The sequence below is a fragment of the Eschrichtius robustus genome, chromosome 2 (genome assembly GCF_028021215.1).
Source record: "Eschrichtius robustus isolate mEscRob2 chromosome 2, mEscRob2.pri, whole genome shotgun sequence".
Taxonomy (NCBI): Eukaryota; Metazoa; Chordata; class Mammalia; order Artiodactyla; family Eschrichtiidae; genus Eschrichtius; species Eschrichtius robustus.
The window spans coordinates 127,571,995-127,593,586 of NC_090825.1; the positions used below are offsets into that span (position 1 = coordinate 127,571,995).

Consider the following 21,592-nt stretch of genomic DNA (forward strand, 5'->3'; position numbering starts at 1 on the left):
GAGGAGCCCAGAACTGCTGGTGAGTCCCCCCAGGCCCCAGGACTTACTTCTCAAGGATCCCTGCCCCTAGCAGAGGCCTTGAGTAAGGACCCACCTCCGCCCTCTCCCAGAAAAACAGAGGCCAAATCAATGCAGTATCGCATGTTTTTTTACTTTCCATAGCTTGCCTGCCCCAGGGTGAGGGTAGGACCACAGTTCACCTCCTCACAACCACCACGGGCTACATGAGGGAAACCCCACTTCCCACGACCTGCCCCTTCTCCAGCCCTCAACTCTCTCAATTAGAACGATGTTTTCCAAAGTGCATTCTGCAGCCTGAAGTGCTCAGGTTGGGGGAGAAACTTGGCCAAAGATGTCTAGGAGATGCTGGACACTTTGCTTCCTCCTTGGGAGTTTGCAGTGCATGTTAGCATATTAAAGGCTCTGAGAAATCCTGCAGTTTGCAGAGCTGTTTAACTGGAGTGAACCTAGAGTTTCCCAAATTACTTGGCTACCCATTCTTTTCTTGGTTGTGACCATTAACGTCCAATGAACTAGCCTATCCTAGTCAGGCTTTGGGAAAAGTTACAGGAAGGAGTATGTGTGTGATTCACTCCAGAGCTGTCCCCAAGGCTCCTGGATAACCTGTTTGCCCAGGGCTGGAGAAACAGAGTCACATCCGAACCCCTAGAACTAGAAATGGCTGAAGCCCAGATCTGGGGCAAGGAAGAAGGCAGTCTGGGATGATGGAGGAAACCCCAGTTCCTGTGAGTTGACTTTTCCTACGTGATGGTCCGGGGGGCTGGGGGACCCCAGGCAAGGCCCATTGGCTCCTGTGATCTCAGTTTGCTCTCTGCTAAAGCTGGGTAAGAACCTGCTTTGAGGATCTTTTGCAGACCAAGGAGGGCGGTGTGTATGAAAGCATTTAACTAAAATGCTTGTACAGGGGCGGGATTGTTACTGTTTCCAGAAGACCAACACTTCCTGAGAAGAATCTTGAATCCACAGACAGTCAGGACTGGACAGGCCTGCCAGGGTTAGTTATTCGAGCCACCCCTTTGCACTGACGGGGAGGCTGAGGGCCAGGATCCGTGGGCCTGGGGTCAGGGGTGGTAGAAGGAATTAAGTGGAGAGCAGGAATGAAAGAGAGGACTGGTAAGGGTGGGGGGCAGTCAGAGCAAGGAGGAGAAAGACCAAGTCTCAGACATGACCTCCCAGAGCCTGGGGAGGAAGAAAAAGTACGATAAGGTGAAACCTGGATGCCAGATGAGACCCTAGTCCTGGCTCTGCGGGTCCCACTCCCCACCTTGGTTTCCTCATCAGTACAGGAATGAGGTTCCAGCTTGGCTGTCGAGGGTACTTAGATCCACTAGGTGGCCCCCGTGTCCCGATGGCACTGAGGCTGAGGGACCGGGAGTGCCGGGCAGTGAGCCTTGCCCGGTCCAGGAGGAGCAGCTCTGCCGGTAACCCCTAGACTGACCGGACTCTGGGCCTGGGACCGGTGCCACGCCCGATCCAGTGCCCCCCTCCCAGCCACTCACCCTCCCCAGTTTGATTCACAGCATGTGGCCCCTGTCCTCCCCTGCCCCCCAGCCCCTAGTCTAAACTTCAGACAAGCCTAGAATGGGACACTAGGGCCGTCTGTTCAGTTCCCCCAACTGTTTCAGAGGCTGAGAAAAGGCCGGGCTGGGAGTGGGGCTTGGGGGGTGGCTGCGGGAAGTGAGCTAGCTTCAAAGCTGACAAGTTACGACCGGGGGTTGTCCCCTCTTGGTCAGATGACCAATGTGGCATGGCTGCCCCTGGGGAAAGCCTCAGAACTCCCCGATCTGAACAGACAGAAGGGGAGGGAGGAAAGGGCTCCTCTTGCTTGTTCCCCGCGCCAACTTGAGGGGCCTCCGAAGCCCCGTGGGTGAGTCTACATGGCCCAAGCCCCCAGGGCTGACCGGGCACACATCCTGGCTCCCCATCTCACTCCCACCCTGGTCCCCTCCTAGGGACAAGAGGCCCCTGCTGTTTTCTCTGCCAAGTCCTCGAGAGAGAGCTGTGACCACAGCATCCCGGCGGTCCAGGCCCTATGTGGCGAGGAAGGAGACCTCAGTGGGGGTGAGAGAGGCCAGCGGGAAGGCGGGGGAGGAGTCGGCCCCGAGGACCCGGTACAGCAGCTCCTCCTTCTCCTGCTGGAGCTGCCGGCGTAACTGCGACTCCTTCTCCAGGGCCTCTCGGGCGAGAAGCAGGTCCTCAGAGAGCTGCCTGTGGACACAGACAGAGCCCGGGGTTGCCGGCGGGGAACCGCCCCTCGGGGTCTCCATCGACCGCAGCGACCAGCCCACTTCTCCAGGAAGCCTGCCCCGGGGGCCCTCCTCCCCGTCTGCCTGTCCGCAAAAGGCAACTCCAGCTGTTGACCAAGGAGCGTGGCCCTCACAGGCAGACAGCTCTGGGTTCAGATCTGCTCCACCACTGAGACGCGTAACTCTGGACAAGGTATTCACTCTTGGTGAATTTGTAAAATGGGAATGATAACAGGACTGGCTCTTAGAGTAATTACGAGGATTAGATGAGATAATGTGTAGTCAGCAAATTACATCTGACACATGATCTTAGTTCTCATTTACTGATCCCTTACAACTGATTCATTCATTCATTTGGCCTCTTGAACCCTAAGCTTCCTGTTCCTCCTTCCTGGATTGGGCTTTCCCATGGAGCCCACTTAGCCAGGATGGAGACAAACAGATATTAATCAGCCCTGTGACTTCTGTTTCCAGGCAGAGCCGGTCCCTTGGGATTTCCCTTTGCTGACCCCCCCAAGCAAAGAGGAGCCGCATTCCCCAGACAGGCCTGGGGCATGGGGCTCACGTCAATCCATTCCCAGGGCCTCTTGGAGACTCTCCCAACTGGAAGTTCACAAAAAAAGCGGTGGGGATGGGAGGAGGGGGGTGGGAGCAGCTACCTGGACACAGCCACCTGGTTGCGGCCTCGGGCGTGGAGGTCCTCGTTCTCCTGCTGCAGGGTGGTGATCTTCTCCTCCAACAGCAGGTTTTTTTCTTTCTGTGACAGATAAGAGCGAGCTCAGAAAGCCACCAACCTCACTCGACACAATGTGTGCTGTCACCTCCCTCTTATCTGTGGTCACTGAAAACACTGATTAACTTGAGACCAAATGTCACATTTCGTGAAGCAATAAGATTACTTGGAACAATACAGTTTGGAACACTACAGCTCAGGCGTGAACACAGGACTGCCAACTTTTCACTTTGCCAGATGAGTATTAGAAAAAGAAGAGAGCCACTACTATTTAAAATCTCCATCAGTTCACAAGAGAAAGAGTATTTTGGTTCTCCAAAAGTCAGAAGTATCTAATGTACAAAAATGTAAGTGTATCTGTTATGCTATTCCACAGAAATGGTTGAAAAAAATTTATAGGGAAGCTCTGAGATGGTCCGATTTAAAATTTAGGTTGTGCGCCACACAAGAGGACAGGGAACTTCTTCCAGGACAACGTAACATAATCCATTTGGATTCAACCCTAGGTGGGAACCTAGGCCTCCCCTGCCCCCCTAGAAGGCCTCCCTTCTCCTGGAGACAAAGCCACCTGTGTCCCCAGTGCCCACCACTGCCCAGGCCTGTCTTTGCTGACTCTGGCTTTCCATATCTGTCTGACTTTTTTTTTTTTTTTCAGCCTTGACTTCTTCCTCAGCCCCTGCCCGACCTGTGACATCTGCCAGCCCCTCCTGATTATCCAGGCTACCTGCCCAGTGTCACCCAAGTGACAGCAACATGAGCAGTCAAGAAAAGTATAGGACCCGGATGACAAGGAGGCACTGTTGGACCCAGACCAGCCTCAGCGGCTCAAGGGCCAGCACAGGTGGCAGGTCACAGCTGGTATGGACCAGGCTGGGCCCTCCTCAAAGTACCTTCCCTGGGCACACTTGACAGAGGAAATGCCCAGAAAGCAGAAGCATGAGCTGCCCCCCCTACCATCCCCCACCAGCCACTGCCAGCCACGGACCACTGTCTCCATGAGGATCAGCCGCTTGTCTAGCTCGTGGATTCGCTCGTTCTTCATCTCGATGACAAAGTGTAAGCTCTCCAGCTCCTGCTCCCAGAACTGGCTGGGGCTCCCGTACTCCTAGACAGGAACACAGAGTGATCTCAGCAGACCATCCGGCAGAGGGGGCAGCAGGGCACAGGCTACCTCCCTCCTACCCACTCTGCCCCCAACTCTGACTTTCACAAGTCACCTCCCTCTCTTGGCCCATGGAAAATGCTTAATGTGCTTTATCTTACTCTATTCAGTAGTGCATGTTGTGCTCACACCATCACAGATGAGGAAACCGTGGTTCACAGAGATCAAGTCGCTTGTGCTAAGTGGCAGGTTTGCTCTTTGCACCTAGTTCTGAGTCCAGAGCTTGAGCACTTGACCATCCCATATGCCTCTCTCTGAACTTTACCTTCCCCCTCAGTGACATGGGGACACTGTTTCTTCCAGACCCTTGTGGAGGTAAGAGTGTCAGGTCTGAGCTCTGTCCTTGAAGAGGGACTGGGCTTTCCTGTTGCCCAGACCTGGACCTCCCTGGAGATTGAAGGAGAAGCTGCGGGTGAACTGCTGCCTACCTGGATGTGCTTCTTGTAGTCTTGGCTCAGGATGGACTCCTCTACCCTCTTCATCTTCGCCTGGAAGGCCTCCAGCTGTGCGGTCAGTCTGTCAGTGGTCTCCTGGAGAAGGGCGTGGGATGGAGATGATGAAACCCTGGCCCATAAGTCTGGAGATGGACTTCTCCACCCCACAGGGAGGGGTCAGTATTGGGTTCTTCAGTCTGCTGTTGCTCTACCCAACAATGCAGGCTCTAGCTACTTCAACCACTGCTCGAAACACACAGCCCCACCTCTCCATACCCTTGGGGACGATGTCAGGGTATTCAAGGCCGGTGGTAGTCTGGCATTCAAAATACATGCAAACCAGGCTCAGTGTCCTTGCCCTTTCTCTTCTCTCACTGCTCCCTCTACACGCCTTCTCCTGCAGCCAACATCACATCACTCTTCCAGCTGCCAGGTGCATTCCTGTCTCCATACTGCTCCCCTGCCAGGGATTTCTTCCACCCGAACCTTGCCCATTGCCTTTAGGATAGTGCACCCCCTTACTATGGCTCACAGACTCCCACCGTTTGGTCCTTGCCTCCCTCTCTGGCCTCAGCTATCTCCCACTTATACTCTATACCCAGTCATCTTGGACTTGTTTCAGTTCCACAGGTACTCTATATTTTTTCCCTTTCCTCCATGCCTTTAAACACTTTTTTTTTTTTTTCCTACCTAAGGCACTCTTCCTACCCTTCTTCATCTGAAAAATTCTAACCCACCCTCAGATTCCAGCTTAGATCTCACTCCCTCTAGGAAACCCCTGACCAGCCAGATTGGGTCGGACACCTCCTTTCCTGCTTCCACAGGTCCCTGTGCATCCACCCATCGCTCTAATCACACTGTGGCACCAGGCCCACGAAGTCTCCAAGATGCTCCCAATGGTCCTTGAAAAACAGGCCAACCCTTATCTCAGACCAAGTCCTCCTGAGCTAATATAATAGTGTGGTGGCCACATCACAGAGACTGACATGGCCCAACCCGTCTCACCTGCAGGGCCGCCTTGGCCTCCTGGAAGGAGTGGGTAAGGGCTTCTTTATCCTGCTCATGGGAGGCCTGGAGGACTGGAGGGAAAGGAGACCACTGTGAGCTCAGATCCCTGACACTTCACCCTAAAGCTGTCCGGCAGGCCCCATGAGCTTCAGAGAGCCCAGGTGACCCCCTGGGATCATGGGGGCCAGGAGTCTGAGAATGCTTTTATTCCTCCTCCTATCTCATGGGCTTGGGGCTGTACCAGAACTATAGTAGATATTTAATAGAAGCTCATGGAGGGGGAAACAAATGAGATCCTGGGAAGAACTGTGAACCCTACCAGATTGTGGGTGCCACCCATAACCTGGCTGAGGGGAAGATCCAAAGATCTGCGGCAGGCTGTTAATCTCAGGCCACAGCATGCTGTGGAAAATGCACAGGGCCAATGTTCTATAAGTTGGGTTAGCCAAATCACAAAATCATTGACTCATTAGTTGTCAAACTATGGCACAAAACTACAGTAAGTACATTAGATTTGGGGCCAGGAAATCTACCTGGTCCTAATTCTGCTTCCTTAAAGCTGAGAAACCTGGAGGAGATCACTTGAAATACCTAAAGTTCCTGTTGACTCAATTGTGAAATGGGTCAAAATAAGCCTGGCCTAGTTGTCTCTAAGGGGTGAGAAAAGGACATGCAAGGGCTCTCCAGGCTGGGCAGTGCTGTGCAGAGCTGGACTTATCACTCTCCAAATTCACAGAGTTTATTTTTCATCCTGCCTCCTCTACAAAGTTCCTTTTGGAAAATTCCAACCTTGTCTTGGCTGAAAGAAGATAAGAGGGAAATGACTAGTCACTGGGTGGGATGGGAAATAGGACAGACAACAGGAAAGTGTAGTACAGCCAAAGGCCCAGGTATATAAGGGGCCTGTGTCACAGTGGGCGGTGACACAAGGAAAAGAATGTTCAGTAACATAAATGTGATAGAGCTGTCAAAAATTGGTAAGATCAGCTACATAAAAACCACAGGCTTAATTTTTATAAATTATGGGCTTAATTAATTGGCCTATCAAGACAGGTTTGTTTCCAGGTAAGATGGAGGAGGCACACTCCATGCAGTCTACTGAATTTAGCTATAAAACCAGGACAGAATGAATGGAACAACTATTTTCAGACTTTGAAAAGTAAATGGTAGCAGGCAGACTGGGCAAGAAGATCAGAATTCAAAGTACCACTCAACCAGTACATTTAATTTAAACAAGACCCAGAATCTGATGTATTCAAACATCCAAAATATCCAGAATGCAATACAAAATTGCTCAGCATACAAATCCAAAATTCCTCAGCTTGCACTTCTAAATACTCAGCATCCAAAAAGTGGGAAAAATCTCAATTCTCCTGAGAAATGACATTCAACAGATGCCAACAGTGAGGTGCCACAGATGTTGGAATTATTAAGGGACTTTAAGGAAGCCACTATACAAATGCTCTGAAATAAGGGTGAACACTCTTCAAAAGAATGGAAAACTAGAAAGTGTAACCAAACATTAAAAGTAGGAGGGAATTTTAGAACAAAAAAATGAAGTAAAAAACTCACTTGGTGGGCTCAATAGAAGAACAGAGATGACATAAAAAAGAGCTGGTGAACTTCTGAAGATCAATAGAAATTACCCAATCTGAAAGAAAGTGAAAAAATATTGGAAAAAAATGGACAGAGCCTCAGGGACCCAAAAGATAATCCCAGATATCTGACATTTGAGTCAAAGACTCAGAAAGGATGCAGCGCAGAAAAACTATAGGAAGGAATGGTTGAATGCTTCCCAAATTTGGCAAAACATAATCCTACAGATTCAAGATGCTCACTGAACATCAAAGTAAACCCAACGAAATCCACACTCAGATGTATCATTTTTAAAAACTAATAATCAGCCATAAAAAGAAACGAAATTGAGTTATTTGTAGCAAGGTGGGTGGACCTAGACACTGTCATACAGAGTGAAGTAAGTCAAAAAGAGAAAAACAAATACCGTATGCTAACACATATATATGGAATCTAAAAAAAAAAGTTATGAAGAGCCTAGGGGCAGGACAGGAATAAAGACTCAGACTTAGACAATGGACTTGAGGAGGGGGAGGGGGAAGGGGAAGGTAGGACAAAGTGAGAGAGCGGCATAGACATATATACACTACCAAATGTAAAATAGGTAGCTAGTGGGAAGCAGCCGCATAGCACAGGGAGATCTGCTCAGTACTTTGTGTCTGCCTAGAGGGGTGGAATAGGGAGGGTGGGAGGGAGACGCAAGAGGGAGGGGATATGGGGATGTATGTATATGTATAGCTGATTCACTTTGTCATAAAGCAGAAACTAACACACCATTGTAAAGCAATTATACTACAATAAAGATGTTAAAAAAAAAAACTAATAAAAAATCTGGAACAGAAAGAAAAATGGTGCGTTACATAGAGGAAATAAGTTTGAATGAGTTATGGATTTCTCATTAGAAAGCTTGGAGACTAGAAGGCATAAGAACATTTTAAAACTGCTGAAATAAAAGAACTGTAAATCAAGAATACTATCTTCAGTAAAAATATCCTTCAGGAAAGAAGGTGAAATGAAGACATTCTAGATGAAGAAACACTAAAAATTCATCACCAATAGACCTGCTCTAAAAGAATTGCTCAAGGAAATTCTTTAAATAGAAGGCAAATGGTACCAGAGGGCAACTTGAAACTTCAGGAATTTAGGAAGAACAACAGAACTGGTAAACACCTGGGTAAATGTAATAGACTATTCTTTTTCCTTTGAGCTCTTTAAAATATGATGGTTAAAAGCAAAAATTATAACATTGTCTGACGGGGTATTCAGTGTATGTAGATGTAATACATAAGATTAAGTATAACAAAAAGGGGAGATGATAGACCTATATGATGATAAGGTTTGTACATTCCACTTGAACTGGTAAGATATTAATTCTAAGTAGACTGTTACGCATATTGTAATTCTTAGAGCAATCACTAATACGTACATACACATACATATATACATACACAAAGAGATATAGTAAAAGAGAATAGGTAAGTTAAAAAGGAATACTAAAAAATGTTCAGATACTCCAAAAGAAAGCAGGGAAGGGAAAATAGAGGATAAAAAACAGAACAGGGGCTTCCCTGGTGGCGCAGTGGTTGAGAATCTGCCTGCCAATGCAGGGGGCACGGGTTCGAGCCCTGGTCTGGGAAGATCCCACATGCTGTGGAGCAACTGGGCCCGTGAGCCACAATTGCTGAGCCTGCGCATCTGGAGCCTGTGCTCCGCAACAAGAGAGGCCGCGATAGTGAGAGGCCCGCGCACCGCGATGAGGAGTGGCCCCCGCTTGCCACAACTGGGGAAAGCCCTCGCACAGAAACGAAGACCCAACACAGCCATAAATAAAATAAAAATAAATAAACATAGAACAAAAAACCTGTTTAAAAAAAAAAAAAGAAACAGAAGACAAATACCAAAACGACAGACCTAAATTCAACCATATCAATAACAACATTAAACTGCCTAAACACTCCAAATAAAAGAAACCCCAACTAGGTGCTATTGACATGATATAACACCTACTTTTTTTGTTTGTTTTTGGCCGTGCCGTGAGGCTCCCAGGATCTTAGTTCCCCGACCAGGGATCAAACCCATGCCCTCGGCAGTGAAAGCGCAGAGTTGTAACCATTGGACCACCAGGGTCCCTACAAAACCTACGTTAAATATGTCATAGGTAGGGTAAAAGTAAGAGTGGAAAAGCAACATTTAAGAATAAGGAAGATTCTCGGGACTTCCCTGGTGGCGCAGTGGTTAAGAATCCACCTCCCACTGCAGGGGATGTGGGTTCGATCCCTGGTCAGGGAACTAGATCCCACATGCATGCCGCAACTAAGGAGCCTGCGAGCTGCAACGAAGGAGCTGGTGAGCCGCAACTAAGGAGCCCTCCTGCTGCGACTAAGACCTGGCACAACCAAAAAATAAATAAAATTAAAAAAAAAAAAAAGAATAAGGAAGATTCTCAGGGATGAAGACATACACTACATCATGATAAAGGGGGTCCATTCTCCAGGAAGACATAACAAACCTTAAATACTTATACATGAACAGTCGTTCTTCAAATTACATGAAGCAAAAACTGACAGAACTGAAAGGAGAAATAGACAAATACACAATTACAGTTGAAGATGTCAACACTCCTCAGTATTCGATAGAAAAGTTAGACAGACAGTAAGAATATAGAACTGAACAATACTGTCAATGACTTGTTTTAATTGATTCATTTATAAAATACTCAATACACATTCTTTCCAAGTGCACATGAAACATTCACAAGATGGACCATATCCTGAATCATAAAACAAGCTGTAAAATATTATAAAAGAAATGAAATATAAACTGTGTTCTCTGACCATAATGGAATCAAACTGGAAATCAGTAACAAAAAGAGAACTGGAAAATGTCCAAACACTTGGAAGGAAATACACTTCTAAATATTCAGTGAGCCAAAGAGGAAGTCTCAAGGTAATCTCCCTTGAAGACATTTTGAACTGAACAAAAATAAAAATATAAAACATCAATTTGTAGGATGCAGATAATGCAGTGCTGAGGGGGAAATTTATAGCACCAAGTGCTTATGTTAGAAAAGGAGATAGGTCTCAAACCAATAAACTTCTAGTTTAAGAAACTAGAAAAAAGAGCTAACTAGATACAAAGCAAGCAAGCAGGAGGAAGGAAATAAGAAGTCAGTGAGATTGAAAATAGAAAAATAGGAAAAAAAAAAATCAATGGAACCGAAAGCTGATTCTTGGAAAGGATTAATAAAATTGATAAACCTCAAGCAAGACTGACAGAGAAAAAAAATTAAATGCACAGATTGCCAATTACAGAAACTTAAGGGGATAGCATTATAGATATAGAAGATATTTAAAACAATATTAAGGGACCACTATGAACAATTCCTATGCACATAAACTTGACAACTTAGATAAAGAGTACCAATTCCTGAAAAACTACAAACTTCCAAAACTCATCCAAGAAAAAATACATAACCTGGACATTCCTTTAACTATTGAAGTTAAATCTGTACTTAAATACTTTCTGGAAAGGAAATGTCCAAGCCCATCTTTTCTTGTGTTTATCTGCTGTCTGTATATCCTCTTTGGTCAAGTATCTGTTTAAATCTTTAGGTTTCTCTGACAAATTCTACTGAATATTTTTAAATGATATAGTACCAACTCTATACAATCTCTTTTAGAGATAGAAGAGGAAGGGGCATTTCCCAACTCATTCCACGAGGCAAGCTTTACCCTGATACTAAAACCAGACAGATGGTACAAGAAAAAACTACAGACCAGTAGCCCTTATGAACATAGACACAAACATCTTCAGTAAAATATTAGCAAATCAAATTCAGCAATATATAAGAAGACCAAGTGGGGTTTTGTAACACAAGTCCAAAATTTGAAAAATCAATGCAATCTGCCATGTTGACAGTATAAAGAAGAAAAATCACATGATTATACGGATCACAGACCTAAATGTAAAACTTAAAATCATATAACTTTTGGAAGAAAACATAGAAGATCTTTGTTACCTAGAGTTCAGCAAAGAGTTCTTAGATATGACACCAAAAGCATAATTGATAAAAGAAAAAATAACTTGGAATTTATCAACGTTAAAAGCTTTGCTTTGTGAAAGCCATTAAGAGAATGAAAAAGAAAAACAAAACAAAACAAAACCAAAACACCCACACAGACTAGGAGAAAATATTTGCAAATACAGAGGACTTGTATCCAAAATATATACAGGTCTCTCAAAACTCTACAGTAAGAACAAACAAGCTAATTAAAATGGGCAAAGGATTTCAACAGACATTTTACCAAAGAGGTTATACAGACAGCAAATAAACACAAGAAGAGATGTTCAACATGATTAGTCATTACTGAAATGCAAATTACACCCACAGTGAGTCATCACTGCTTATTGATTAGAACAGCAAAAAATAAAAAGTATTGACAAGTGTTGGTGAAAAGCAACAGTGGAACTCATCCATCGCTGATGGGAATGTAAAATGATGGTCCCTTAGGAAAGCAGTTTAGTCATTTCTCATAAAGCTGAACATACATTTATCATATCCATTTCACTCCTAGGTGTTTACCCAAGAAACTTAAGAACACACAGAGACCTGTACACAAATGTTTAGAAGAGCTCTGTTCATAATTGCCTCAAGGTGGAAACGACCTGTCCCCCTCGGGACAAGGGGATGAGTGAACACTAGATCACAACTCAGCCATGAAAAAGAAGGTACTATTGATACACCCAGCCACTTGGATGACTCTCAAAGGCATCATGATGAGGGAAAGAAGACAATGTTAAAAATTATATTGTATTATTTTGTTTCTCTAACAGTCTCAAAGAGACAAAACCATAGTGGTGGAGGACAGACCAGTGGTTGCCAGGGGTTGGGGTGGGAGAGGATGTGAATACAAACGGGCAGCCTGAGAGGGTGTTTTGGGGGTGATGGAACTGTTCTGTATTGGATTATGGTGATGGTTGTACGAATCTACACATGTGTTAAAGTTTATGAAACTGTATATCAGAAAGTCAATTTTAATGTATAATAATTAAAAAATAAAAACAAAAATAGAAAATAAAAGAGAGCAAGGTTATCAAATGTGAAAAACCACCACTAGCCTCTCCCAGTTATACTTCCCCCATGCTGTGCTTTTAGTCATTCATTTAATACACACTTAGGCAACACCTAATAGGTGCCAAGCAATTTTAAAGTAACTACGAAAGAATTCTGACTGATGGGAAGAACTCAAGACAGGCAGTCCCTTCCCCTCTGGGGTTTTTACAGTAGGAAAATTTTCTTATCAATATATTTACAATGCTAAAATTAATATCAAAGCAATGCTCTGCTTGGAGAAGAAAGCTGTTTTCCCATAATAGCCTTGAGAGGGAGGGAAGGAAGATTTTAGAGATACAGATACTGAAAGGAGATTCAAGGTAGGTTTTAGAGATATAGAAAGTGAACTAAGGTCCAGTGACAGACCCAGTTTCACGGGGTGTATTAGTATTAAAATGCAACCCTTCAAATTCCCAGGGCAAGGCCTTCAATTCTATTTCAAAATTGCGCTAATGTTGCAATATGTTTCAAGATTCTTAAAATTGTTCAGACCTCTGTTCTAATTATTCCATTTCTGGCAATCTAAGGATATAATGTAAAATGTGGGCACATCTTTACGCAAAACACGTTTAGTGCAGTGTTACTTACAATAGTTAAATCTATATGTCTAGACTCACAGGAAATAAGGAAAACCATGTATGCAGTGGTCTAGATTTTACATTTTAGTAGCAGAATTACTTGGAAACATGTTTGATACAATGTTAAATAAAAAGAACAAGATATAAAATTTTACATATAAAATAATCTTAACCGTGTTGTAAAAAAGATAAATAATTCTGAGGGAAAGTCATACAAATACTGATGATTAAAGAGAAATTGGTATAACATTTTCAAGGTCAATTTCAATAGCATCAAAAATCTAGATAACCTTCCCCAAAGAAGCTATACAAATGGCCAACATGCACATGAAAAGATGCTCAGCAAAATTAGTCATTAGGGAAATGCAAATCAAAACCATCATGAGATACTACTTTGCACTCACTAGGATGGCAATAATAATAATAGCAACAACGACGGAACCTAACAAGTGTTGGCAAGGATGTGGTGCAATTGGAACCCTTGTGCATTGCTGTTGGAACTGAAAAGTGGTGCAGCCACTGTGGAAAACAGTTTGGTGGTTTCTCAAAAAGTTAAGCATAGAATTAGCATGTGACCCAGCAGTTCTACTCCTAAGCGTACACCCAGGGGAACTGAAAGCAGGTGTTCAAGCAGGTGCTTGTACTGGTGGCACTGGTTCACAGCCCAGGTATCCACCAACTGATGAATGGATAAGACAGTATGGGGTGCCCAGGCAATGGAATATTATTCAGCCACAAAAAGGAATGGAGTAATTTTTAAAATGGGGGGAGTAAAAGGAATGGAGTGCAAACGCACACTGTGGCATGGATGAGCCTTGGAAATGTTATGCTGGGTGAAGGAAGCCAGATGTAGGGGTTGTATGATTCCATTTACTTGAGTGTCCGCAGTGGCAAAGCCATGAGACTCAGAGCAGATTGGTAGTTGCTGGGGGGTTGGAAGGGTGAGGGTGGAGTTTGGGAGTGACTGCTTAGTGGGTATGGGGTTTGCCTTTAGGACAAGAGAGTTCTGGAAGTGGACAGTGGTGATGGTTGCAGGGCACTGTGAATGGAGTAAATGTCACTAATGGTAAATCTTATGTGTATTTTACCAAAATAAAAGATATACGTATATAAACTTTGCCATACCAACCCTACTAGGATGTTATTCTAATGATAAAATCATGAGTGTGGCAAAGATTTTACAAAATGAGGTTCACTGTGTAAGTATCACTGCTATTACAAACAATAGCAAAAGTTTGAAACTGCTGAAATGCCTAACCAAAGGGGCTCAGTTAAATGAACAAGGGTACACACTGGAATGCTATGTAGTTACTAAAACTGTGCTACAGGAGTTTAATGACAAGATGTTAATACAGTTCAAGGTGAAAAAATCAATTTATCTCCTCCCCCCAAAGTGTGTGTGTGCATAGATATATATTCTAGGTAAATACACACAAAAGAAGTAAAAGGGGGCTTCCCTGGTGGCGCAGTGGTTAAGAATCCGCCTGCCAATGCAGGGGACACGGGTTCAAGCCCTGGTCCGGGAAGATCCCACATGCCGTGGAGCAACTAAACCTGTGCGCCACAACTACTGAGCCTGTGCTCTAGAGCCCGCGAGCCACAACTACTGAGCCCTCGTGCCACAACTACTGAAGCCCGCGCACCTAGAGCCCGTGCTCTGCAACAAGAGAAGCCACCGCAATGAGAAGCCTGCACACCACAACGAAGAGTAGCCCCTGCTCGCTGCAACTAGAGAAGGCCCGCGCGCAGCAACGAAGACCCAACGCAGCCAAAAAAATAATAATAATAAATAAAATAAATATTAAGAAAAAAAAAAAGAAGTAAAAGGGATCTATATCAGAGGGGTAGCAGTGATTAGTTCTGGGTGGAATTACACACAATTTTAATTTTCTCAGTAATAAAATAATAAATACTAATAAATACTTGCTAAGTATCTTGTGAACTATCAGGGACTGTTCTAGATTCCTTCATCTATCTATCTAACTATAAATTAACTATTAACTATTAACTATAAATTAAATTGTTTGATTCTCATAAAGACCCTATGAACAAGGGTTAACTAACTTCTTTAAGGTTACACAGCTGGTAAATGGTGAAGCTGGGATTCAAACCCAGAGACCATTTGCAGAGTCTGAGATCCAACCATTATGCTGTAAGATCTTTTTGTTTAATCCATACATTCTAAATTTTCTATGGTGAGCACATCACATGTAAAAGGAAAGAAAGTTACGTGAAAAAAATAATCAACCTAACCATAAATTGTAAGAGCCGTCATCATTGTGGGGAAGGAAAACAGATATTTTAAAATTCTCCTATTTGTCAAGGTTTTCCAAATTTCCTGTAATGAATACGAATTGCTTTTAAAATGGAAAGGAAAAACACCTCTCAACTAAGGTAAAACAAAGGATGGGGTCAGATTTTACATGCCTGGAAGGACAAGTCGAAGGACCCTGCAAACTCTAGCCCTGAAGTGACCAACTGCTTATGGACCAGAGGTGGGAGGGAGGGGACAGTGGGAGTCCCGTGTGAGCTCAGCGGGTGGAACAGGAGTCCGTTCCACACCCTCCCAAGTGCATCTTGTCCTTACCTCTCAGGGCCTCCGCATGCTCTGCCTCCAGGACTCTTCGCTGTTCAGTCAGTTTCTCTCCAAGCTCTAGTTCCCTCTCCTTCTCCACCTGGGGGCGGAGGGTCCGGAGCAGGATGAGATTGAGTAGGTTCAGGGCAGCCTCGCTTATTCACTCACCGACACTGCAGCCTTTTGGAGGTTGGTGATCAGAGTCCTACCCGCTGATCTGAGTGATGGGAATGACATGTGCCCAGAGAGGGCACAAGGCCTCCAGGACACAGCAGGTGTGGCTGACTTTGCCCTCTTTAGGGCTTATAACGGGGCTCCCAGAGATTTACCAGGTGGAAAGGGGTTTTGGAATCTTCTAATCCTGATGCCACTGAAGGCAGGGAACCCTTTATTATGTTAGTGTTTCCCCACCTTTCATTGCATAGAATGAATATAATGAATTATAGGCCAGCAGTTACAAATATTTGTTCAACAGATAAAGGACTCTCTTCCTGGCAAAACAAGTAAGAGATACTTACACCAACAATGAAACCAAAAGATGGCCTCACTCTGGGAGTTAACATGGTTAGCAGAGCAGGAGGAAAAGAGATGGGCTGGGACTTACCTTCTGTGCCCATTTCTTCTTGTCCTCTTCGTGCTGCTGGAGAATTCTGGTGACAGACTTCTGGTGCTGCTCGGCCTCCTCAGATGCACAGAGATGGGCAGCTGTGGCTGTAGGTGAGGGAGGAAAAAAAAATCACAGAGCAGAGGTTGGGGCCGGGCCCAGCAGGGAGGGTGTATGAGCCTCAAGCTAAGGGGTGGGGAGCCTGTCTCCTCCTCAAGAATGGTCTCAGTTGGGGGAGGGGATCAACCTCCAGAGGCAGCCCCTTCAATCTCCCTGGCTTTGGAGACCCTCCTTCATGAAGTGCAGGAGCCAGGGGTCTCGTTTTGCCCCTGGGATCTATAGCAGAGCCGGTAACTCACGGGACACGTTCAGCCCATAAAGGTGCTATTTGCTCTACCCCAGGGGTCCCCAACCCCCGGGATCTAATGCCCGATGATCTGAGATGGAGCTGATGTAATAATAATAGAAATAAAGTGCACAATAAAAGTAATGTGCTTGAGTCATCCCGAAACCATCCCTCCCCCACCCAAGCCCCAATTCTTGGAAAAATTCTCTTCCACGAAAACGGTCCCTGGTACCAAAAAGGTTGGGGACCGCTGCTCTACCCAATATCTAAATTAAAAACAAATAGTGGCTGATGCTTAATAACTGGGCAGATTTTACTTAGTACGACAGATTTCCAACTTATCTTGAAAAAGCCAAAGAAGTGGCGATGTGTGCCTTAGTGTCAAACAGGAGCTGGGCTGAGGGGCAGCTGCCTTCCCCTCCGTCCAGGATGTGGCTCTGCCGTTTGCCACTGTCCTTACCTCTCCTCACAGAGGACGCGTGTAAGGGGCCACTTGGTCACACACTTTACCTGCTGGGCCCTGTGTCTGAGTGTGTGACCCCTCACCTTCAGCATCCCCCGAAGCGGGGGGCAGAGAGGCTGCTGTGAACAGTGAGAAGACGCAAACAGGGAAACCCCAAAACAGCCCTGGTGATGCCACTCTGAGTCCAACAGGCTCTGGGTCTCACCTAAGGCAAGGACCCACCCTCTCGGAGCCTCAATTACCCAATACGTTAAATCAGGATAATGATAATACCTACCTCATGGGGCTATTGAGATGATTAAGTCAGAAAACAATGGCGATAAAAATAACAACAGCAGGTAAAGAATAAAGAGAGCTTACCATGCTCAGAAACATGCCCAGCTCTGTTCCAAGTATCTCACAGGTATTACTCACTGAATCTTCACAACCACCCAGAGTGGTGGGCACTATGATTATCCCCATGTCACAGACGAGGGAACTGAGGGACAAAGAAACCATGTAATCTGCCCAAGATTACCCAGTTCACAATCGGGATAAAGGACAGCAAACATTCTGAACTACCACCTTGTTCTACCAGCTTATGCATAAAAAGCAGTTAAGTGTACAATAGCCAACACATGAAAGCAACCTAAGTGTTCATCAACATATGAATGGATAAAGTAGATGCAGTATATACATCTAAAGGAGTATTACTCAGCCATAAAAAAGAATGAAATTCTGCCATTTGCAACAACATGGATGGACCTAGAGGGTATTATGCTTAGTGCACTAACTCAGAGAAAGACCAATACTGTATGTTACCACTTGTATGTAGAATCTAAAAAACACAACATATGAATGAATTTTAAAAAGCACTAAGTGTATTGCCAGGCATTTGGAGGTACTCAATAAGTACTCTTCTTCATTGTTCACTAAATGTTCTCTAAATATTCCTCGGTGCTCATGACAAGCATTGGAGGCTAATACTAGCATTGTTAGCATTATTATAAATGTAGTAGTAATAGGGACTTCCCTGGTGGCACAGTGGTTAAAAATCCTCCTGCCAATGCAGGGGACACGGGTTCGATCCCTGGTCCGGGAAGATCCCACATGCCGCGGAGCAACTAAGCCCGTGTGCGCCACAACTACTGAGCCCGCATGCCACAACTACTGAAGCCTGCGCGCGCCTAGAGCCCGTGCTCTGCAACAAGAGAGGCCATTGCAATGAGAAGCCAGCTCACTGCAACGAAGAGTAGCCCCCGCTCGTCGCAACTAGAGAGAGCCCACGAGCAGCAACGAAGACCTAACGCAGCCATAAATAAATAAATAAAAGTAAATGTAGTAGTAATATTACTACAGAACTTCATAGGCCAGGTTGGGTACAAGATATGACGAGAAATGTGAGGAAAGAGGCTGTGGTCAGTCCATCAGATAGGAAGTCTGAGGTCATGATCAGCTCTCATAAATCATTTGGCTCGGGGTCCCAAACGTTGGTCAGCAGTACCAGACTGGCCCCAACTGGGGAGAAGCTTATTAAAAAGATTTATCATCACTAACAATGCAGAGTCTTCAGCCCCACTCCCAGAGATCCTTATTTAGTGGTCTGTGGTGAGGCCCCAGAATCTGTACTTTTGAAAATCCCCCCCCAGGTAATTCTTATGTACATTCAGATTGGAGAACCTCTGAATTCTGACCCAGTTGCTTATCTGGTACTTGAACTTCATCTACAATATCCCTGACAGCCTCCAGGTGGTAATGAAACACTTTCAGAGATGGAGAGCTCGTCCTATTACGAAGTATCTCTGATGATGTTAAACCAACAACCGCACAAAAAATCCTTTGAGACTGAACTGAATTCTGCCAGCCTGTTTCTGCTACATTGAGGCCCTAGTACTGATCTCTGGGTCACTGAACAAGCCTCATCTTTCTTCTCCATGAGGGCACTTCAGTCACTTGGAGAGAACTGTTGTGTTTTATTGCAACATCCTCTGTTCCTTTAACTGTTCCTTCAAGACATGGTTTCCAGATTCCTCACCAGCCTCATCTTTCTCCACTGTACTCTCTCCACTTTTTCTGGATTCCTCTGAAAATGTATTTTCCAGAAATAAACTCAGCACTCCAGGTGTGGTATCAATAGTCGGGAACAGGGAAGAACTATCACCTCCCTGATTTTAGACATGATACTGCTATTAATGTAACCTAAGTAAAATCTTGTGAGATAATTAAATAGCCATATCATGTCTGTTGATTATAAAGTAGGAAATCTCATAGATGTCAGGGAGGCCATTTATAGGGCTGCCTACTCACCTGTGTCACCATTGAGGGGACCCAGTTCCTGCAGCTCTGGTTTGGGAGGCTGATCTGGTCCTTGGCACCTCTGGAAGAAATGAGACAACAAAGAGGATGAAGGAAGAAGGTAGGAGGTCAATGTGAGGATGGATGCTATGCTAAGATTCTTCTAAAGGCAAGACAGGAATTTCAGTCGTGCCAAACCCGGCTCTATGCCCAGTTCACTTAGGCTTCCTTCCTCACCATCCCAAGGCAGCACTCCCTCTGTGGGGAAGGGGTTCTCAGAGCAGAATTTCTCATCTTGGCCAGGGAAACCCTCTGCGGGGAGTTTGATGCTGGTTGGTCTCTCCTTAGATTCTTGTGATTTGGCTAGGGCACCAACCATGGGCCCCTCTCTGCCCTTATCTTTCTTCTCTAGGGACTTGGCCAGACCTTCTGCTATTACCCTCACCCCAGTTATGGCCTTTAGGTGTCCTAAAACTTCCTAACCCCCAGTTCAGAGACAATTCCCCTTCCCTCTCAGGGCCTGTGGCTACCACAACTTCCAGCCAAGTTCCCTGTATTGAAAGCAGAGCATCAAAGTTCAAGCCATGTTTTACTATGCTTCTTCTCTGCTAGAAGGGCTGTTTCCCCAACTATAAGGAGACAGCAGTACTTAACGTGACAGATGGGGGTGAGATACTGCAGCCAGGATGTACCAGGCACTATGCTGTCTTATCTATACAATCTCAGGTAATCTTCAGAAGGACCCTGGGAAATACGAATGCCCCCCAATTTGAAGATGAGAAGGCTGAGGCAGGTGAGGAGTTAATCAAGGTAAATCAGGGGACAACTGGCAGAGCCAAGTATTTGAGCCCTACCTAGTGGGCACTTTAACCAACCTTGGCCAGTGTGGGTCGAATCTGATCAAAGGAGAGAAATGAGGCAAAAGGGCCTTCTGTACCACAAGGCAGTGGCTCCCAGATTTCAGTTTTCATAAATAATATTTTGAAATAGGAGAATTGATATGGGTTGAAAAGAAAGGATGCTGACAAAAATTATTTGCAGACTATCACTATCATTTCATAAAATAGAAGACATTTTAACCTTCCAAAGTATATTAAGGAAAGCTCAAGATAGTTCTTCCAGGAAAGGGGAAGTAACATCTTACTCAACGTTGCACACACATTCACACCTTTAATTTTCTCATTTCACCCCAGAGAGGTGAAAAGTTGGTCAAAGTCTGGCACTGGCCACTGGACCAGGATCTGGGGTAGAAAAAAAATTTAAGCCATTTTGTATACTTTTCAAAATGCTCTAGGATGTTAGCTAGACTTATTGTGATCATCTCACAATGTATACGAATATTGAATCCTTAGGTTGTACACCTGAAATTAATATGTTACTTCTCAATTATACCTTGAAAAAGTGTTCTGATTAAAAAAAAAAGATATTCTAGGCCCCATTTTATTTTTATTAATTATTTATTTTTGCCTGCATTGGGTCTTCGTTGCTGCACGCGGGCTTTCTCTAGTTGCGGTGAGCGGGGGCTACTCTTCGTTGCGGTGTGCGGGCTTCTCATTGCGGTGGCTTCTCTTGCTGCAGAGCACGGGCTCTAGGCACACGGGCTTCAGTAGTTGTGGCCCGCGGGGTCTAGAGGGCAGGCTCAGTAGTTGTGGCACACGGACTCAGTTGCTCCGCAGCATGTGGGATCTTCCCAGACCGGGGCTCGAACCCGTGACCTCTGCATTGGCAGGCGGATTCTTAACCACTGCACCACCAGGGAAGTCCCTAGGCCCCCATTTTAAAAAACACTTCAATAAGTCAGCCTGTGAAAAGGCTATGAAAGCATTCAATTGTGAATTATCATTGTAAAGGAAAAGCTTTACTTTTTCCTGTGATAATAGATTAATAAAATAAAAATTATTAACAATTTCCTGAACTTGAGAATGAATGAAATGCTGCTAGAAAGCATACTTCCGGTTGAGGAGGGAAGAGGAGGGAAGAGGAGGGAAGAGAAGGGAAGGCTTCTAGAACATTCTACTCCTGCCCCTGGCACAGGGCCTGGCACAGGGCCTGGTGCAGCGTGAAACCCTGGCAAACTGAGCAAGGCACAGTGCTTCCCCCAGGCCTTGGTCCCCACATCTGCTCAGTGGCTGGCACGCCTATCACCCTCCCTCCACCCACCCTGTGAAGTCCCTGCCCTCCTGCCCAGGGGACAGGGGACGCCTGGCCCAGGCACAAGCTGTCAACACAGGATTCTGGGGAAATGACAGGAGCCAGCCTCTCCACCCTGGGCTGGAGGAAGGAGGGAGATAAACACCAACGGTTGTCTTGTCCCTGTTGCCACCACTGGTTACACTAATCTGCTCAACGTTTTTATGAGAGTGAGATTTCCAGAATTCCAGTCTTGGCTTTTCCACAAATTTGGACAAGTCTCCTTCCTCCTCTGGGCTCCTACTTCCTCCTCTGTGAAGTGGAGGTGAG

The 21,592-nt window shown here is 45.3% G+C and overlaps 1 protein-coding gene across 1 annotated transcript in view; it reads right to left on the bottom strand.

The window, feature by feature from the left end:
* Nucleotides 1–1,850: 1,850 nt before the first annotated feature.
* The window catches only part of CCDC69 (coiled-coil domain containing 69), a 33,734-nt gene continuing 13,992 nt past the window's right edge, over nucleotides 1,851–21,592 (bottom strand). Inside the window, exons 2-9 of the mRNA XM_068536235.1 lie at nucleotides 19,145–19,214; nucleotides 16,050–16,156; nucleotides 15,458–15,545; nucleotides 5,602–5,675; nucleotides 4,591–4,692; nucleotides 3,986–4,105; nucleotides 2,927–3,024; nucleotides 1,851–2,229 (exon numbers count right to left, since the gene is read on the bottom strand). Coding sequence (XP_068392336.1) covers nucleotides 2,052–2,229; nucleotides 2,927–3,024; nucleotides 3,986–4,105; nucleotides 4,591–4,692; nucleotides 5,602–5,675; nucleotides 15,458–15,545; nucleotides 16,050–16,156; nucleotides 19,145–19,214 — 837 coding nt within the window. The 3' untranslated portion in view covers nucleotides 1,851–2,051. The remainder of the gene's footprint in view (nucleotides 2,230–2,926; nucleotides 3,025–3,985; nucleotides 4,106–4,590; nucleotides 4,693–5,601; nucleotides 5,676–15,457; nucleotides 15,546–16,049; nucleotides 16,157–19,144; nucleotides 19,215–21,592) is intronic.